We start from the raw sequence: 18150 nt of genomic DNA on the forward strand, positions 1-18150 counted from the left end.
CACAGTGGGGATCAAATTCAGGGCTGACTTAGAGCAAGTGTAACTCTAGTGACTTCAGTGGAGTTGCCCCATTTTACAACACAGCTGAGTTTGGCTCTAGGCCCCTTTGGCATTACAGTTTCCATAAGTTTCTCCCTCCCACTGAATATCTGTCCGTGTTTTTGGATTATTTTTCTCCTAATGCATTACTTTGCATTTTCCTGAAATTCAGTCTCCTGTTTAACTCAGCTCACAACAGGACATTCCTGTTGGTTGTGGCTTGTTCGAACCAGTAAGCAGATTCACAGTCTGCATTATGAACAACTGTAATTGTGTAATGCTCTTTACGCTGGCAGTTCACTAAGTGGCAGATGGAGTTCAAATTGGCACTATTGAGTAGTTTGGGCTCTGGCTACATGTGAAACATTTTTCACCACCTTCTTTTCAGAGATCCCATCACTGGAGGTTGCTTTTAGCAGGTTGATCGTCATATTGGTGGGCCCTGGAGTGTTGAAATTATTCTTCTTCAACATCCAGATCAGTCCTCTTTCTTCACTTTTACCTTTCTGGACACATCTCTTCCCTAGTGTTGGATTTGCCACCTTTTTTGTATAATTTTCAGTGGGTGTTTGTTGTTCTCTTAAAATGTGATTTAATTATAGTATTTATTTTTATATAGCACTGGGAGTGCTTACATGAGCAGAGCTCCAAAAACAAATTTTTATTTATAATTGTGTTGTTTTTAAAAGATTCAGTAAAGACATACAAATTCATGAATTAGTCAGGTCTGAGATCACAGGACCTCATGTTATGCTGAAATGTAGTTGCTTCTTTCTGTCTTTCTAAACAGCAACAAACTATTGAATTTTGATTGAAAGCTCATGCTCAAATAAATTGGTTAGTCTCTAAGGTGCCACAAGTACTCCTTATCTTTTTGCGAATACAGACTAACACGGCTGTTACTCTGAAACCTGAATTTTGATTGTTATTTCTTTTATGTCAAATTGTAAATACAGTAATCTGAGATGATTAAAAGTTTCACCACAATAAGGGTCAGGTGCTCTCCCTATTTCATGTCTGTGCAGTTACAGAAGTAATACCAGTCTTTGTGCTTATTTGAAAACAACGATATTTCCATGAATTCCCGTTTCCTTGCAATTGGGTGTTAGCAGGCAGTTAGAAAACCAGTCATGTGTCTGTGGGCTAGATGTTCAATCTTTTCAAAATGAATCCCTAACCAAAAAGTCAGTGAAAGAAGTGGAAAAGTCAAAATTCTCTGGCTTCACTGTATTAGCTTTATGTGCAGTTTGAAGTAATGTCCATTGACCAAACCTTTAGTGTGACCTGAATGGAAATAATACTACCCAGACACACAGGGTGCATGGTAGTCAGTCCCCAAATGGTAGGGTAATATTTAGTGAGTTAATGTGGCGTGAAGTATTATAATAAATATTGTGTCTTCCATTTAAACCGAAACTTGTAGTCATGCACTTAGGAATTAGATGTGCACAAAACTTACACACAACGGAGTAGGTTTCAAACTCAGCAAATTATAGCTAAAGATTAAATAGCCCAGCCAGCTCCTTCACCACATGCTGATTTAAGGATCTTGTGAGGTCCAGCTTCACTTTTCTAGGTGCTTGCTGTTCTTGGTATCACTTAAATCTCTAGAGTTTCTTATTTTCTGAAGACGTTAACATTACCCGTGATGCCCTACAAATCCTTATTGTTTTGGGTAGCATGTTTATTGCTTTTCATTTTTTTTGTGTTTAAGGATATAATGTAAAAAAAATAACCAAAGTCTTTATTAGAATGTTTGGAAATAATCTCTGATCAACAGAAGAAATGTATGAAATCCTTTCACTGAGACTGTATCTGATGTTTCTCCTTGGTGACAGTGGCATAGTTATAATGTGTGGGACACTGTAGGCATATATAGATTCATAGTCCATTTAAAACAGTATGATATAAGTAGGACAATTAGGATCCCATCATTCTCAAGGTGCAAATAAGCTTCTTAAGTGCAGACCACTGTAACAGAGGTGTTCTGTGTAATTTTCATAACGTGTAACTGTTTTTATAAGTGTATATTGCTTGATTGATTCTCCAGGATTACACCCATGGTTTAAGTTGTCGTATAATTGTCCGTGCACAGCATTGTTAGCCTGCCCTTGTTTTTTTCACTGTTATGTCAAGACATTCAAATGCTGATTAATATGAGTGGATTCATTAAAGACAATTGCAAACTCTGCTTGTTTTCTTATGTCAAGATTAAGATCAGAAAGGAAAGAAGTCATAACCAAAACATAGATTGACCAGATCCAACCTTTAATTTAGTTTTGCATGAATGGATTAAATCCTTCTTTCCTTTCCAAAACAGACTTGACGGGATCAGATCATTGAGTTAAAATAGGTGGAACGGATTGTTTAGAATACATTTTTTCCCTAATATTTCTATTAAGTAGAAGAATATACTAAGTTTTGGTTATAACATGTCTTCCCAGGTATATCTTGAAAGACTGTTAACTTACGCAGAGATAGATATTTGTCCAGCAAACTGGAAGCGAATTGTACTGGGTGCAATTCTACTGGCATCCAAAGTTTGGGACGACCAGGCAGTGTGGAATGTGGATTACTGCCAGATCCTGAAAGATATCACAGTTGAGGACATGTGAGTTCCATATGTTTTATCTCAGTCTATGGATGCCGAAAATTTTGTGTGTATGTGTTTGGTGTTTCTTATACTCCCTAACAGACTTTATTATGTAAAGTTAGTGCACTCCAGACTATATCTAGAGACATGGAATGTTAACAGATTCTGATGAATTTGTTGGGACTGTAAATACAACTATGCCTGTTGCTGATTGCTCTGTGGGATTGTAGCATTTTTGAAATGGTGTCTACTGCACTTGTTTTGCAATTTATTGTTCTAGTAAAACAGAATTGTTACAGCACTGTTTTTAAAATATACATTACTATTGGGATGTGTGTTGGTGCAAGAGTGGCAAATAATGGGCCCCCTGGATGCTTAAAAACTGTTGTTGAATAAAAAGAGGAATAATAAGCCTGCAGTTCTTTACCTGTGTCTTTTTAAATAATATTCACTGCCACTATTGATTCTGCTTGTGGACAGTGGTCCACAATTTTTGGATTTGTTATACAGGATGATGTTTTCTGCATTACATCAAAGTCCATTAGTTGCCTCTGGCCCACAACCGATACAGCCGTTGCTGTTCAGAAATACTGGCTTTAGTGGGTTTGTTCCTTGTCTTCCCACGTTAGCTTGCAGGGTGTTAAAAATCACAAACACAATTTGGAATGGGAAATTTTCCCACTTTCCCCCAACCTCTTTCTGCATCATACTGTGATGCTATAGTTTTTTGTCTAGGAGGATAAATACCAGTTAAAGATAACACTAAATCTTTTTAAAAGGTATAGTCCAGCAGTAAGAGAGGGGCCAGCCAAGAAAGCGGAATTGTAAGCACTATATTTCCCAGTAGATTGTTGGGGGTGAAATTTTGGTAGGTTAGGTATTGTAGACACTTTTTTGTAGACCTCTGTGGAACATGTAGGGATGCTGGAAAGCATAATATAGTTACATGACATGCACCATGTTCAACCAGAGGTGCCCTGGGGTATATGTGAGAATAGCAGTGGAGCGGTAGAGGCTGGAGTCATTATGCCAGCATAGTGCTAATTGGGTAGAATGCCTCCAAGAGGCCAATGCACTCAGAAAACAACAGTTCTTTAAAAGCGCAGTGTGTATTCCCCCAGTATTGGTCTTCAGGTTTGCGTGAGAACCAGGCCACGTGTTCTGTACCACAGGCAATACTAACCAATTCTCTGGTATTTAGAGCAACTGCTTCAGCATGGCTGCTGCATCCTACGCAGGTATGCTAGAGGAGGTAATGTGCTCTCTGCACCATCCCCAATGCTCACCAGTGCACCTGCACAGGGCAAACTACAGTTTGCTCCTGTACATGAAACTATCTGTGTAGGTATTTGTGTAAAATGGTTTTCCATTAGGGAATGGATGTAAAAGCTGTGGGCGCTGTTCGTATCATATATTTTTCCCTGAGGGGCCAGGTTGTAGAGGATTAGCTTCTTTAGAGAAAGAGGGGGGGTGTTTACTGAGATTGTTTAAATAGGATTGAGAACTTTCGCTGATGTTTTGTTGGTTTAATTGTTTATATCCTATGAATTAATACATGCTCAGAGTAACATAATGAGAGTTTTATAAATCTAAAATCAGTAAATTAAATGTGTTGCTTGGTTGTCAGCAGAAGTTGAACCCAGGGCCTCTAGGCACTTTTGAAAATCCCACTGGGCACCTATCTTCATCTTTAGGCACCTACACCTTTAGCAGTCTGGCCCTAATCCATTAACTGTAGGCAGTAGCAAGAGGCTATCTGCTGGGAATCAGACATATTCATATACGCTTATTTGTGTGCCCTCTCTACAGCCAGGGATGGGGAGAGCTCTATTCAGTGCTTTCAGCTGCCTTTCCTCAGGACATGCTGTTGTAGATTGCTTCTGTTTTTAAATAATTTTCAGTTTGAATATGTTTTTTAAGAAGTTTTTGATCCCTAGCTATTAAATAATTAAAAAGAGAGAGAGAGAGAAGGAAAAACTGATTTATGATGACTGTCGAGGCAAAAAGCTAATACCTGAATTTTGCTTCCTTACATGTTCTTGATAATTATATAACTCATAAACTATGGCTATTTTTCCTGTAATGTTTTGTGGTAATTGTGCTTTTCTGGAATAATATTAATATGATTAATATTCTCCAAAAAGCACAAAAAAGAACACTTTAGAAAGAAGACGTTTAAAAAAATATAATTTTTTCTTCCATTGATCATTTTGGTGCAGCATTCATAATCTTACCAAAAATGTAAAACCCAATGGGAATTTTTCTAATTAACTGTTGGTAAACCAAGCAAAATCCCAATTAGATATACTGTTTGACATTTTTATAGTAGCTTTTATACATTTGAATGTTAACTTTACGTTTGAGAATTATTGTAACATGAGTGTCTGGTCTATGCTCTAAATCATGTTGACGCATAACCATTAAAGAGACTTTGTATAGTTGGTGTGTCTAAGCTTTTCATTGGGGGCTGGGGGTGAGAGAAGGGGAAAGGAGAACAAATGTTTATACAGACAGCATATTTTTTTAAATCTCAGATTACAGCCTCAAAGCAGTGAAGGTCCAAGATTATTGCTCAAGCAGCCCCAGTTTAGTTTCCAATTAGTTCTGACGGCTTGTCAGGCTTATGGCTGGTCTCAAAATTATCTATAAATGAAAGGATAGATGCTAGGATTCAGCTGAGTGCTTTATATTAAGCATGTTGGGGTCCCTCTGGCTGGTAAGAGGTTTATAAAATGTGACCTATCATTACTGGAATATTAAGAAAGTTTGGTCTAAATCAGTATTAACTGGCCATTTCTAATGAGGGCTTACTGTCGTGGGCCAAAAATAAATAAATAAAACCTGATTGTTCTGGTAAGTCATACGCACATCCAGGAGGCATGGGGAAAACACATACCCACATGGCACTGATGTGGGAAATATGGCAGATGCCGCTTTGGGTATTTTTTTTAATTCAACTTTTACCATTAAAAATAATCAGTAAAAGATTGATGCCACTTCTAGTCCAACAAAATCAGACAGGATAAGATTTGAGAATACAAAGTATAGATGGGAAAGACCTACCAGTGCTAGGTCACCTGATCCACCCCGCCTCTGTAGAATTGTTCCATGTTGTACATTTTTGCAGTGTTTTCTTGGCTATTTTGAGTTTTTTCATGATGGATTTCGCGAAGCTACTCTTTCTCTGCATGGTCTTGTTCCCGTGCTCCTGATATTTGGGTTCTGAGAATTGCAGTAAAGACCTCTTTTCACTCCTTCTGCAACTTAGCCTCTGATGAGCATATCTCATTTTTTAAAAAATGGTTTTGAAGTTGCTGTGTTTTTCCTGCATAGATTGGAAAGGCTAAGAGTTAAGTGATCATCTTAAGTGATCACTTTCCTTAGTGTGTATGATAACACCCATTTTTTCATGTTCTGTGTGTATATAAATCTCCTCACTGAATTTTCCACTGAATGCATCAGATGAAGTGAGCTGTAGCTCATGAAAGCTTATGCTCAAATAAATGAGTTAGTCTCTAAGGTGCCACAAGAACTCCTTTTCTTTTTGCGAATACAGACTAACACGGCTGCTACTCTGAAACCTAAGAGTTTTGAGTGGCTGTAATGAAGGCTGATCGTGTTCCATGATATTTCAGACCATTTACCTGAGACGGGTCATACATAAGGTGATGGAGATTGTCAGTTTTAGCATCACTTTGAGTTTGTCAAAGGTGCATTTGAAGAGGAAGAATTTGAAGCTGCACTGGAAAGGACATAATGTTCTGGTGTCAAGAGAAAGAAAAGGTGGATGGAATGCATGATGGTGCTGTTAAAGTCAAACTTCACCGATCTAAAAATGTTACCGACCTTCTTGATTATCCTTAAATCCTATCTGTCTTCTGAGGACTAGCCAAAGCTCTGCTCCTGCAGAGCTTATTGGCTGGGCAGGACTGAGCTCCCCAGGGGACTTTGTCCTTAGGCCCTGGAACTCCTGTGTAACTCGGTACTGCAGAGCATCTTCGGTCTGTTCTTGCAAACTTCTTGTAGTCCTCATGAATGGAGCTCCAAAGCCAGCAGTCTCAGGGAAGCCTGCTGGCTCCCTATTCGATGATCCTGGGTGAGCTGGCTCTGCAGGCTTTGAGCTCTTAGTTCAGGGGAATACCAAACACCTAAGCACAGAATTCAAAGCTTGCTAAACCAGCTTCCATGATTATGTATATAGCTAATTCATCCAAAGGCTTTTCAAGTAATTGGGATTGTATTATGAATTTCTACCGTGCCTAACACTGGGCAGCCAAGGGCTTTAAATATTGAAATTAACACACACAAACACAACACAGCTGTTAGTCGAAACATTCACCCTATACCCTATCACAATTGTTAAAGTGTCTTTCAGACAACCAGTGGTTTTCAAACTTTTTTTTTCTGGCAATTCAGTTGAAAAAAATTGTTGATGCCCGTGACCCAACAGAGCTGGGGATGAGGGGTTTGGGGGGTGGGAGGGGCTCAGGGCTGGGGCAGAGGGTTGGGGTGCGGGGTGAGGGCTGCGAAGTGGGGCTGGGAATGAGGGGTTCAGGGTTAGAGGGGGCTCTGGGCTGGGGCCGGGGGTTGGGGTGCAGGAGGGGGGCATGGTTCTGGGCTGGGGGTGCAGGCTCTGGGGTGGGACTGGGGATAAGGGTTGGGGCAGGGGGTTGGGCTGTGGGAGGGGGCCAGGGCTCTGGGGTGGGGCTGGGGATAAGGCGTTTGGGGTACAGGAGGGGGCTCCGGGTTTGGGGGGGCTCAGGGCTAGGGCAGGTGGTTGGTGTGTGGGAGGGATCAGGGCTCTAGGGTGCAGGAAGGGCCTCTGGGTTTGGGGGGGCTCAGGGCTGGGGCAAGGGATAGGGGCATGGGTTGTGACATGGGCTTACCTCAGGTGGCTCCTGGTCAGCGGTGTAGTGGGGGTGCTAAGGCAGGCTTCCTGCTTGTCCTGACACCATAGACCATACTGCGCCGCAGAAGCGGCCAGCAGCAGGTCCAGCTCCTAAGTGCGCAAGCAGCTCCACGTGGTTCTCGCCAACAGGCACCGCCAAACTAGCCAATGGGAGTGCAGAGCCCGGTGCCCCCCCCCGCCTAGGTGCCAGACCTGCTGCTGGCCACTTCTGGAGCACAGGAACAGTAATGTGTCGGAACAGGTAGGGACTAACCTGCCTTAGCCAGGCAGCTCGGCCGATGGTACTTTTATCGGCCCAGTCGGCAGTGCTGACCAGAGCCGCCGTGACCCAGTGCTTTACATTCCGTGACCCACAGTTTGAAGACCACTGATCTAGACCATTTGGGGCTTTATAGATCAATACCAACACTTTGAATTGAAGCTAGAAGCAAACAGGGAGTTGATGTAGAGAATTGAATTGTAGGTATATAAATGCATTGGCTCACACCACTCAGAAATGTAGCTGTGTTCTGTGCTAGTCTGAGCTTCCGGGTGAACTTGATGGGTAGCCATAAGTACAGCACTACCAACTCTCCACAATAGATTACTGTAAATTAAATTACATTAGCTCAAATGAGGAATGTGTGTATGTTTTGATAGGTGTCTATAGTTTTGCTAGTCAGTTGCCGATGATCTACTGATGTTACCTGGAAATCTGGAAGCCAAGATGTAGTCAAAAGAAGTCTGAGGCTGTGTGTTGTTTCGTCAAAGTTGGGTATATTCCTCAGTAGATGGACAAACTCTCTCTCTCTCTACCTCAACAAGCTTCATGTTCTATATTATTCCTCCAGACTTAGCTTGGAGAAAGTCAAATCTTGTATTTTGCTGGTAAACTCTTCAAATGTTAAATTTTATGCCAGTGTGGATTTTCTGTAAAACTTGTACTATTTTAGTGCTACTAGAGAGCTATTAGAGCAGTGTCAGAAAGTTAGGCCCCCATTAAGTTTTTAAATGGGAATATTGATATGTATCAATGTCTAAAAACTGAATGTGGGAATTGAATAGAAAGTGGGGCTATATTGTGGAAGCAAGGTGACAGCCTCTGTATTAAGTGAGAGGAGAGAAATAGTTAGTTGTCGTTCATTGCTGCTGTAGGTGACATTTTCCTCTCTCGGCCTCAACTATTTCCCTTCATCACCTGTTGCCCACTTTATATCACGCTGATCCTGTGCAATCAACATGTAGCCTAAATGTATCACAGCAATAAACACACACGTGCAGATTTTAATTCTGCAGTTTCCATATAAAATGTAATACCTGCTTTAGAGTAATCATGTACAACATTGATCCCTCATTCATTTTTCTTAAACATTCCAAAACGTATTTTGTAGTGGCCGTTTTCAGTATGACAACCTACCTTGTTTACTTTGCATGCCTGCATCTCAAACAATATGGAGAACTGTGCAATATCATTTATGAAAATCATCAATCCTTTAACGTCAATGGTATACTGCAGTGGTTTTCAACTTTTTTTTTTTTTTTTTCATTTGTGGAACCCTAAACATTTTTGAATGAAGGTGCGGACCCCTTTGGAAATCTTAGGCGAAATCTGCAAACCCCCAGGGGTCCGCAAACCCCCAGGGGTCCACAGACCCCATGTTGTACACCACTGCTCTATGGTAACAAGAATCTTACATGGACCCTTAGACATGGTCCGCAGACCACAGTTTGAAAACCACTGATTTACTGGCTTATTTCCATTCGTTTTTGGTGTGTGATAGGCAGTCAGACAACCTTAACTAAGACTTTACGAAGTATTTTGTGTGGGAATATCAATAGTCTCTATTACTAACAGTTATGTTGGTAAACAAAGCTGTCTTGTTTTATTGTTGCCCAGTATGAATTTTGCTTACATGTATGGGGGAAAGTAACCTCATTTAGTCTGATTGGAAGCATACATAAAAAAGACGGGGAATTATGGGGAACTGATTTTTTCCTGATTAATTTAAAAATGACAGTGGAAGCTGAAACGAGTAAATACTTTTTCAGAAAAACTATGGTTTAGAGGATGTTCCAGCACTTGGGAGAGATGTCTGTGACAAACTGAAACTAGTTTTATTCTCTCTTGGGAGTAAGAAGTATATTTGGGTCAATCTGTTGTAGTTTGATGTAAAGTATATTCAGATGGTGGCAGGAGGTTATACACACAGTCTAAAATATATTTTCACTTTTATTTTCTCGTTAACAGGAATGAGCTGGAGCGCCAGTTTCTTGAGTTGTTGCAGTTCAACATTAATGTTCCCTCCAGTGTTTATGCCAAGTATTATTTTGATTTGCGTTCCCTGGCAGAAGCAAATAACCTGAGCTTTCCTTTGGAGCCCCTCAGCAGGGAAAGGGCATATAAACTTGAGGTAAGATGGTTTCCCTTCATGTTATTGCAGAGTTGAGAGCTGATGAGACATCTAGGAGTGTTTTTTGTTCAAACTATCATTGGTGAAAAATCAGAATCTCATGTACCCAACGTTGTATTATTGCCCTTAGCTGTTCTGCAAGTGCTCTCATTTTTTGTGGCTCTGTGGACAGGTTTTTGGGCTGAATGTGCTTCCTCTTGGCTTGTTTTGTAATGTTTTTTCAACTCTTGTAGACTGGTTTCAATGCAGTGAAATGTTAGTGGTTATGTTAACTGACCATCAGAAAGTACCTTCAAGTTTTACAGTATATTTTACATTGACCTTTGGTCAAAGATCAGCTGTTAGACAACCAGTTTTTACTGATTCTTTTGGTTGCATGAGACCTGTTTCATTCTACATATTTGTAACGATCTGGATACTGACAAGTACTTACGGAAATTCCCATTCCATGCACATCTGTCTCATTCTCCTTACTCTTACACCAGTGTTACTCCATTGATTTCAATTGGGTTGCTCCTTAATCTCATTAGTGCGAGAGGAGAATCAAGCTCATTTTGCTATTAAATTGTCAGACCTCATGATATGTTCTTACAGGACCTGATTTATAAGAATACTTGAATGTGTCATGGGGCCTGATCCTGTGAAGTGTGGCGCATCCTAAATTCTCATTGATGTGCATGGTGTTTAGGGACATCAGACCAGCTGAGTATTTTGCAGGAGTATCTCTTGACCCTTTGTTTTTTAGGTTTTAAAATGTCATTAACATCATTACATGAAAATGTATATACGTTACTGCTAATTTGAAATCTGCCATTGATTGATGACTAGTCTTAATTTCCCTTCCCCTTAAGAATACTACTGCTTTGCACCGGAAGTTCTTTATCTGAGGATCTCAAAGCTTTCCTTGCATTCAGACTCTCCATGCTCCTGAGAAATATTCAGGCATTACTGTCCCTATTTTCAGAAGGGAAAACTGAGCCACAAAAGGTTAATTGATTTATCTATGACACACAAGAAATTAATAGATGGACTGGGAATTGGAGTGGTTGCAAATTGGTGGGGAGAGAATTCATGAATATTTTAGCAAAATTTCATTTCCGTTTCCACTGAAAAATTTGTCAAAATGTCCGAACCAGCTCAAGCTGACAATATAACTGTTCCCTAGATAACAGGCCACTCTAATGTGTACAAAGTTATTTACGCTAGTGATTCAAAAGTATGAAAATACTGTCAAGATACTAATCGTATGTGTAAAAAGATAGCTTTGTTAAATGTTTAGGTATCTGTTTCTGATAATGAGCTCTATAATGTATTGAACTAATGTAAATTAGTTTTGCATAGAAAAATGTAGGTGAGAATTTACTGGAACAGGTTGCCCATGTCTGTATCACACAAAAGGTAAAACGTCTGGATAAAGCCTTTTTAATTTTGACTATAAGCTTGTGACTGTTCTCTCAGACTCCAGAAAAGAAAATACTTAATAAACTCTATAAAAGAGAGGGAGTTGAAGCACTATAAATACATCCGCATAACAGAGGCAGCTCATACTGTCTCTTAGCATTTATGGATGATTTTTTATTCCCTCTTTATCTAAAAGCAGATCAAGAATTAATTTGTACCTATTGAGGAAAATAAATATTTAAAAGATAAATAGAATAAGATCAAAAAGATAGCAATCTTAATACATGTATTTGGGCTGATTTGTAGTGCAGGTGCAAAGCAGCTCTAAGGCAGTATAGCTGGTCAACAACCCAGAGGAGGGGAGCCCCACAGTGATGTAGACCTGGTGTAATGGCTCTCGGACTATGCGCACATCCTGTGACTGGGAAAAGGGGGACATGACTGAGGCTTCCCTGCTGCTTGACAGTCCCTGGCTGCCATAATGGACCCTTTGTTTACCAGTGTCTCTATGTAATTTACATCAGCCTTTATTCTGCTCTAACTTATTCACAGGGACGAGCCCAACATATAGCCAGCCAAGAATCAGTAAAGGTGTCTTAAAGTCATTGTTGCACCACTGACCTAAATGTGGTGTTTGCTTGTCAGCCATGGCCAAGATTCTGAGCATTGTGTTAAATCAGTGAGCTGATCTGCAGGTTGGGTAACCTGAAATCAATGGAGCCACACCAGCTGAGGAGCTTGCCTAATACGTTTTGAGAGAAGGAATAAAGTCTGTGATTATAGACAGCAAGTTAATAGTTAACGTGTACCCCCCTGATAGAATGATTGACCATGAAAATAGAAACATACTCATTCAATTCTAAGATTTAAATAAAGCAGCTTCTTCCTTTGAGAAAAACTAAATCTGTCACTGTCTTTTAAAGAAAAGTGGTATTGCCAGTATCAATCACTATAATACAATGCAAAGGTAGGCAGCACCAGAGTAACTTATACTCTAATAAATTTGTTAGGTGCCACAAGTACTCCTTTATACTACAGTAGTGTCTAGTGTGTGTTTGAGAAGCAAGAATATCAGATCTGGCAGGGCAAAACCTATGCTCTCCTGTCAGATACTTCATGCGTCTGACATGAAAACAAAATAAAACAAAGAAAGGAATTTGTAAAGTGAAATCCTTCATCAAATTCAAAGGCTGGACAGGATCTATCAGCAGTAACCTTTCTTTGAGAAGAACCATGAGGTTAAAAACTTGTCTGAATCATTAATACTTGATAGACTTTCTGGAGTAAAATATCTCACCATATTTTATATATCCACAACTTGACACTGAGTAGAGAGGCTTTGTCTTTCAGTGATTAAATTCAAACAGATTTTTCTTGCCAAGGTACAGGATATTAGTAGGCCACAGTCAGATTGAAGGTAACAGTCAAAGCAATCTATCCAGTGCTCTTCTGGCCGAGAATCTATACTTTTTCCTATTGTATGCATTCATAGGAGGTAGAAGTGGGACCTTTAACCTTAGGTTAAATCATCCAGACAGTCTATCTGCCAATGCAGGATTGTTCCTTACAGCGTATCTTCTAGTATGTTTTGCAGTCTAATTTTAACTATGCCAAATGTTGAGGCTTTTACCACTTCTCTTGAGAGATTCTTTCACAACTTAATTGATTTTAGTTCCAGGAAGCTTTTCGAGATACCCAGCCTAAATCTTCTGTTTCTTAATTTCCTCCTGTTACCCACCTAGTCATACTCTTACGCAGCAACCTAAAAAAATCTTCTTCATCATAATTGTTTACACCAGTCAAATAGTTATGGATTTTTGTTGCCTCACATTCAGTCAGGCTTTGTAATTTTGGATGAGTCTGCAAAGCACTTTACCTAATTCTAGTCCATGATCACAGCACTACAGCCAATTCAACACTAAGGATTTTGGAAAAACTGAGTGAGAGAATTCTTTGGAACGCATTCCCAACTTAACTGATGCATTTTATATAAATGTTTGATTACCTGTATTACTGAACTGCCTAGGAACCAGCCAAAACCAGGGCCATGTTGTGCTAGGCATTTTACATAGAGAAGTACACTGACTGCCTGGAAGAGCTTACAGTCTAGATATACCTGACAGAGAAAGAGTAGGAGAAAGGGATATAACCTACGAACAGAGTAATGACAGGTTTCAGAGTAGCAGCCGTGTTGGTCTGTATTCGCAAAAAGAAAAGGAATACTTGTGGCACCTTAGAGACTAAGAGAGTCTCTTAGCTCACGAAAGCTTATGCTCAAATAAACAGAGTAATGTCTTTTACATTCCCTCCACCAGCTTCCTGTTGCAGAAGTGGAGGTTGGCTATTAGCTGCTGGCTACAAAGTTTTCTTGACCAGGAAGATGCGTAGAAATGGACTTTTTTAATAGGCAGAGATTCTTCTTTCCACTTCTAGCTCTCACCAAATTAAGGAGGGCTCCTCTGTCACTAGCTTCTTCATGCCCAAAGTGTTTACTGGCTGCTTTTTGGCTCAGAAAAGGTGACTAACAAATATATTTAAATTCTTTTTTTTTTTTAATTTCCTCAAACATCAGTCCTTCCAGACCACTGTTCTTTTAATTTGTTTGGAGGGGTTTTTGTTTGTTTGTTTTTATTGTTTGCTTTTTTTTGTGTGTTATATATGAAGTCCCTCTAGTTTGTCAAAATATTTCTGGTAATGAGGTGACCAAATCTGCATACATTCATTTCCAAGTGGATGGCAGCGGAGCCTTAGAGAATGGAAAGTATTTCCTCCCTGCACTGGACGTGATTTGCAGCCCAAATTCACACTGGCAGCTTTGGGGTTTGTTTGTTTTCTTGCCAATGACAATGTCTTGTCCAGAATCATAAACCTTGATGAAGTGTGTACATTTATAACACTGGAGAGAATGTTCCTGGCTGATCACATGCATTACAACCATGCCCAATAAAAGACCATCTATTATCTTAATTGTTGGAGGAGAAGGTATTTATATTTGGTTTTGTATTTGTATTATTTGTATGTGTAGAGGCTTGTTGGGGCTTTGTGCTGGGAGAGAAGCTGAGCCCTGATTAGGGGGCGGGGCTTCTCTGACTAGGGGTCCTATAAAGGCAGCCAGCCAGTCAGGCAGCGGCACAGACAGCTGTAGCAGCACAGGAGCCAGCAAACAGAGCTGTAAACAGGGGAGTTTCAGGGGGAGTTATTTTGTATTGTGGTGCTTGTTTGGGGTTTGTTTTTGCTGTGGGTGGTGGTGTTTTGGGTGTGGTTTGTGTTTCCCAGATGAACAGGATTTAGGTGGGAAGGCTATGACAGATACAGAGGCAGCAGTGGGAGCGACCCATTTAGTGGAAGACACAATAAAGATGACTGGATGTGGACGCTGCGGTATGTACATGATCCTGGAGGGGGCACCTGGTAAGAGTTTTGTCTGCATGAAGTGCCGTCTGACAGAACTGATGGAGGAAAAGATCCGAGGTTTGGAGATGCAGGTGGAAAGTCTGGTTGAGTTTAGGAAGGGGTTTGAGCAGATTATGGAGCAAAGACATGAGGTATCTGAAAGGAAAGCTCAGACTTGCAGATGGAAGCAGGACTGAGGAATTCTGAGGGGAGACTGGGTGAGGAAAGTGGTCAGTGGAAGCATGTGACTAAAAGAACCAGGCAGAGGAAAAGACGGGCTAGTGAAGGAGAAATAGAGCTCAAGAACAGGTTTGCAGAGTTGGAAAATGAAGAAGGGGCTCAGCAGGTAGTCACTGAAGGTGGAAGGGCAAGGAAGAAGAGAAGAGTGGCTAGTCCTATAGGAAAAGGGGAAGAGTTAATGGACACTACACCAAATATGATCCCCAGGAGGATACAGGATGGGTTGAAGAGGATTACAAGGGAGAATAGGAATGGAAAGAACTTGCAGCCAGAGAGAACAGGGGATAGACTGGAGAATAGCACTGTCACCAGGAAAAGGCAGGTCTATGTGATCGGGGACTCTTTACTGAGAAGAATAGATAGGCCTGTAACCAGAGCTGATCCAGAGAATAAAAGCATGTGCTGCCTTCCAGGTGCTAAGATACGGGATGTAGACCTGAGGTTGAAAAGGATCCTAAAGGGAGCGGGAAAGAATCCTCTAATTATCCTTCATGTGGGAACAAATGATACGGATAGATTCTCACTGGAAAGTATGAAAGGAAACTATGCTAGGCTGGGGAAGATGCGTAAGGAAATTGAGGCTCAGGTGTTTCTTAGTGGGATTCTGCCTGTTCCTAGAGAAGGGCAACAAAGGTGTGACAAGATTATGACTATCAACAGATGGCTTAGGCAGTGGTGCTATAAGGAGGGCTTTGCAATGTATGGCCACTGGGAGGCATTCAAGGGCAGAGGACAGTTCTCTCTGGATGGACTTCATCTGAGTAGGGAAGGAAATAGACTTCTAGGATGGAGGCTGGCACAACCGATTAAGAGAGCTTTAAACTAGGAATCTGGGGGAGATGGTTGGGAGATGTCCAGGTAATCTCCACGCCGGATTTTAGCATTGAGAGGGAAGAAAACGAAGTAAGAAAGGATACAGCCGTGGGTAGGAGAATGTATATAAGGAGGAAGGGCAGTGTGGATGCCAGTCTAATAAGTTATACTGGCTGTGGAATGACCATGCCTAATAGGGTACAGAATGTGAGTGAGGCCAAACAGCAAAAATTAAGATGCTCGTACACCAATGCGAGGAGCCTGGGTAACAAAATGGAGGAACTAGAGCTACTGGTGCAGGAAGTGAAACCAGATATTCTAGGGAGAACAGAAACCTGGTGGAATAGGAGTCATGACTGGACTACAGGGATTGAGGGGTATGTGCTGTTTAGGAAAGACAGAAATAAAGGTAAAGGTGGTGGAGTAGCATTGTATATCAATGATGAGGTAGAAAGTAAAGAAATAAGAAGCGATGGAATGGATAAGACAGAGTCCGTCTGGGCAAAAATCACATTGGGGAAGAAAACTACTAGAGCCTCCCCTGGGATAGTGCTTGGGGTGCGCTATAGACTGCCGGGATCTAATCTGGATATGGATAGAGTCCTCTTTAATGTTTTTAATGGAAACTGCGTGATCATGGGGGACTTTAACTTCCCAGATATAGACTGGAGGACGAGTGCTAGTAATAATAATAGGGCTCAGATTTTCCTAGATGTGATAGCTGATGGATTCCTTCATCAAGTAGTTGCTGAACTGACTAGAGGGGTTTCCTTTTTAGATTTGCTTTTGGTGAGTAGTGAGGACCTCATAGAAGAAATGACTGTACAGGAAATGTTGGTTCAAGTGATCATGAGCTAATTCAATTCAAACTGAATGGAAGGATTAACAAAAATAAATCTGCAACTAGGGTTTTTGATTTCAAAAGGGCTGACTTTCAAAAATTAAGGAAATTAGTTAGGGAAGTGGATTAGACTGAATAATTTATGGATCTAAAGGCAGAGGAGGCCTGGGATTACTTTAAATCAAAGCTGCAGAAGCAATTGGAAGCCTGCATCCCAAGAAAGGGGAAAAAATTCATAGGCAGGAGTTGTAGACGAAGCTGGATGAGTAAGCATCTCAGAGAGGTGATTAAGAAAAAGCAGAAAGCATACAGGGAGTGGAAGATGGGAGGGATCAGCAAGGAAAGCTACCTTATTGAGGTCAGAACATGTAGGGATAAAGTGAGACAGGCTAAAAGTCAAGTAGAGTTGGACCTTGCAAAGGGTTTTAAAGCCAGTAGTAAAAGGGTCTATAGCCATATAAATAAGAAGAAAACAAAGAAAGAAGTGGGACCTCTAAACACTGAGGATGGAGTGGAGGTAAGGATAATCTAGGCATGGCCCAATATCTAAACAAATACTTTGCCTTAGTCTTAATAAGGATAAAGAGGATCTTAGGGATAATGGTAGCATGACAAATGGGAATGAGGATATGGAGGTAGATATTACTATATCTGAAGTAGAAGCGAAACTCTAACAGTTTAATCTAAATCGGGGGGCCCAGATAATCTTCATCCAAGAATATTAAAGGAATTGGCACATGAAGTTGCAAGCCCATTAGCAAGAATTTTTAATGAATCTGTAAACTCAGGGGTTGTACCGTATGATCGGAGAATTGCTAACATAGTTCCTATTTTTAAGAAAGGGAAAAAATGTGATCCGGGGAACTACAGGCCTGTTAGTTTGACATCTGTAGTATGCAAGGTCTTGGAAAAAAATTTGGAGGAGAAAGTAGTTAAGGACATTGAGATCAATGGTAAATGGGACAAAATACAACATGGTTTTACAAAAGGTAGAACGTACCAAACTAACCTGATCTCCTTCTTTGAGAACGTAACAGATTTTTTAGACAAAGAAAACGCAGTGGATCTAATTTACCTAGATTTCAGTAAGGCGTTTGATCCATGCCACATGGAAAATTATTAGTTAAATTGGAAAAGATGGGGATCAATATGAAAATTGAGAGGTGGATAAGGAATTGGTTAACGGGGAGACTACAGCGGGTCCTACTGAAAGGTGAACTATCAGGCTGGAGGGAGGTTACCAGTGGAGTTCCTCAAGGAGCGGTTTTGGGGCCAATCTTATTTAATCTTTTTATTACTGACCTCGGCACAAAAAGTGGGAGTGTGCTAATAAAGTTTGCGGATGATACAAAGCTGGGAGGTATTGCCAATTTAGAGAGAGACTGGGATATCTTACAGGAAGATTTGGATGACCTTGTAAACTGGAGTAATAGTAACAGGATGAAATTTAATAGTGAGAAATGTAAGGTTATGCATTTAGGGATTAATAACAAGCATTTTAGTTATAAGCTGGGGACGCATCAATTAGAAG

General features: G+C 40.6%; 1 protein-coding gene across 4 annotated transcripts in view; it reads left to right on the plus strand.

Annotated features, from left to right (window-relative positions):
- CCNY (cyclin Y) overlaps positions 1 to 18150 on the plus strand; it is a 227813-nt gene that overhangs the window by 197145 nt on the left and 12518 nt on the right. For all 4 annotated transcript variants that reach the window (XM_073334456.1, XM_073334457.1, XM_073334459.1 and 1 more), the window contains 2 exons: positions 2484 to 2650; positions 9769 to 9931. In XM_073334456.1, the coding sequence (XP_073190557.1) occupies positions 2484 to 2650; positions 9769 to 9931 (330 nt within the window). The remainder of the gene's footprint in view (positions 1 to 2483; positions 2651 to 9768; positions 9932 to 18150) is intronic.

The sequence above is a fragment of the Lepidochelys kempii genome, chromosome 2 (genome assembly GCF_965140265.1).
Source record: "Lepidochelys kempii isolate rLepKem1 chromosome 2, rLepKem1.hap2, whole genome shotgun sequence".
NCBI lineage: Eukaryota > Metazoa > Chordata > Testudines > Cheloniidae > Lepidochelys > Lepidochelys kempii.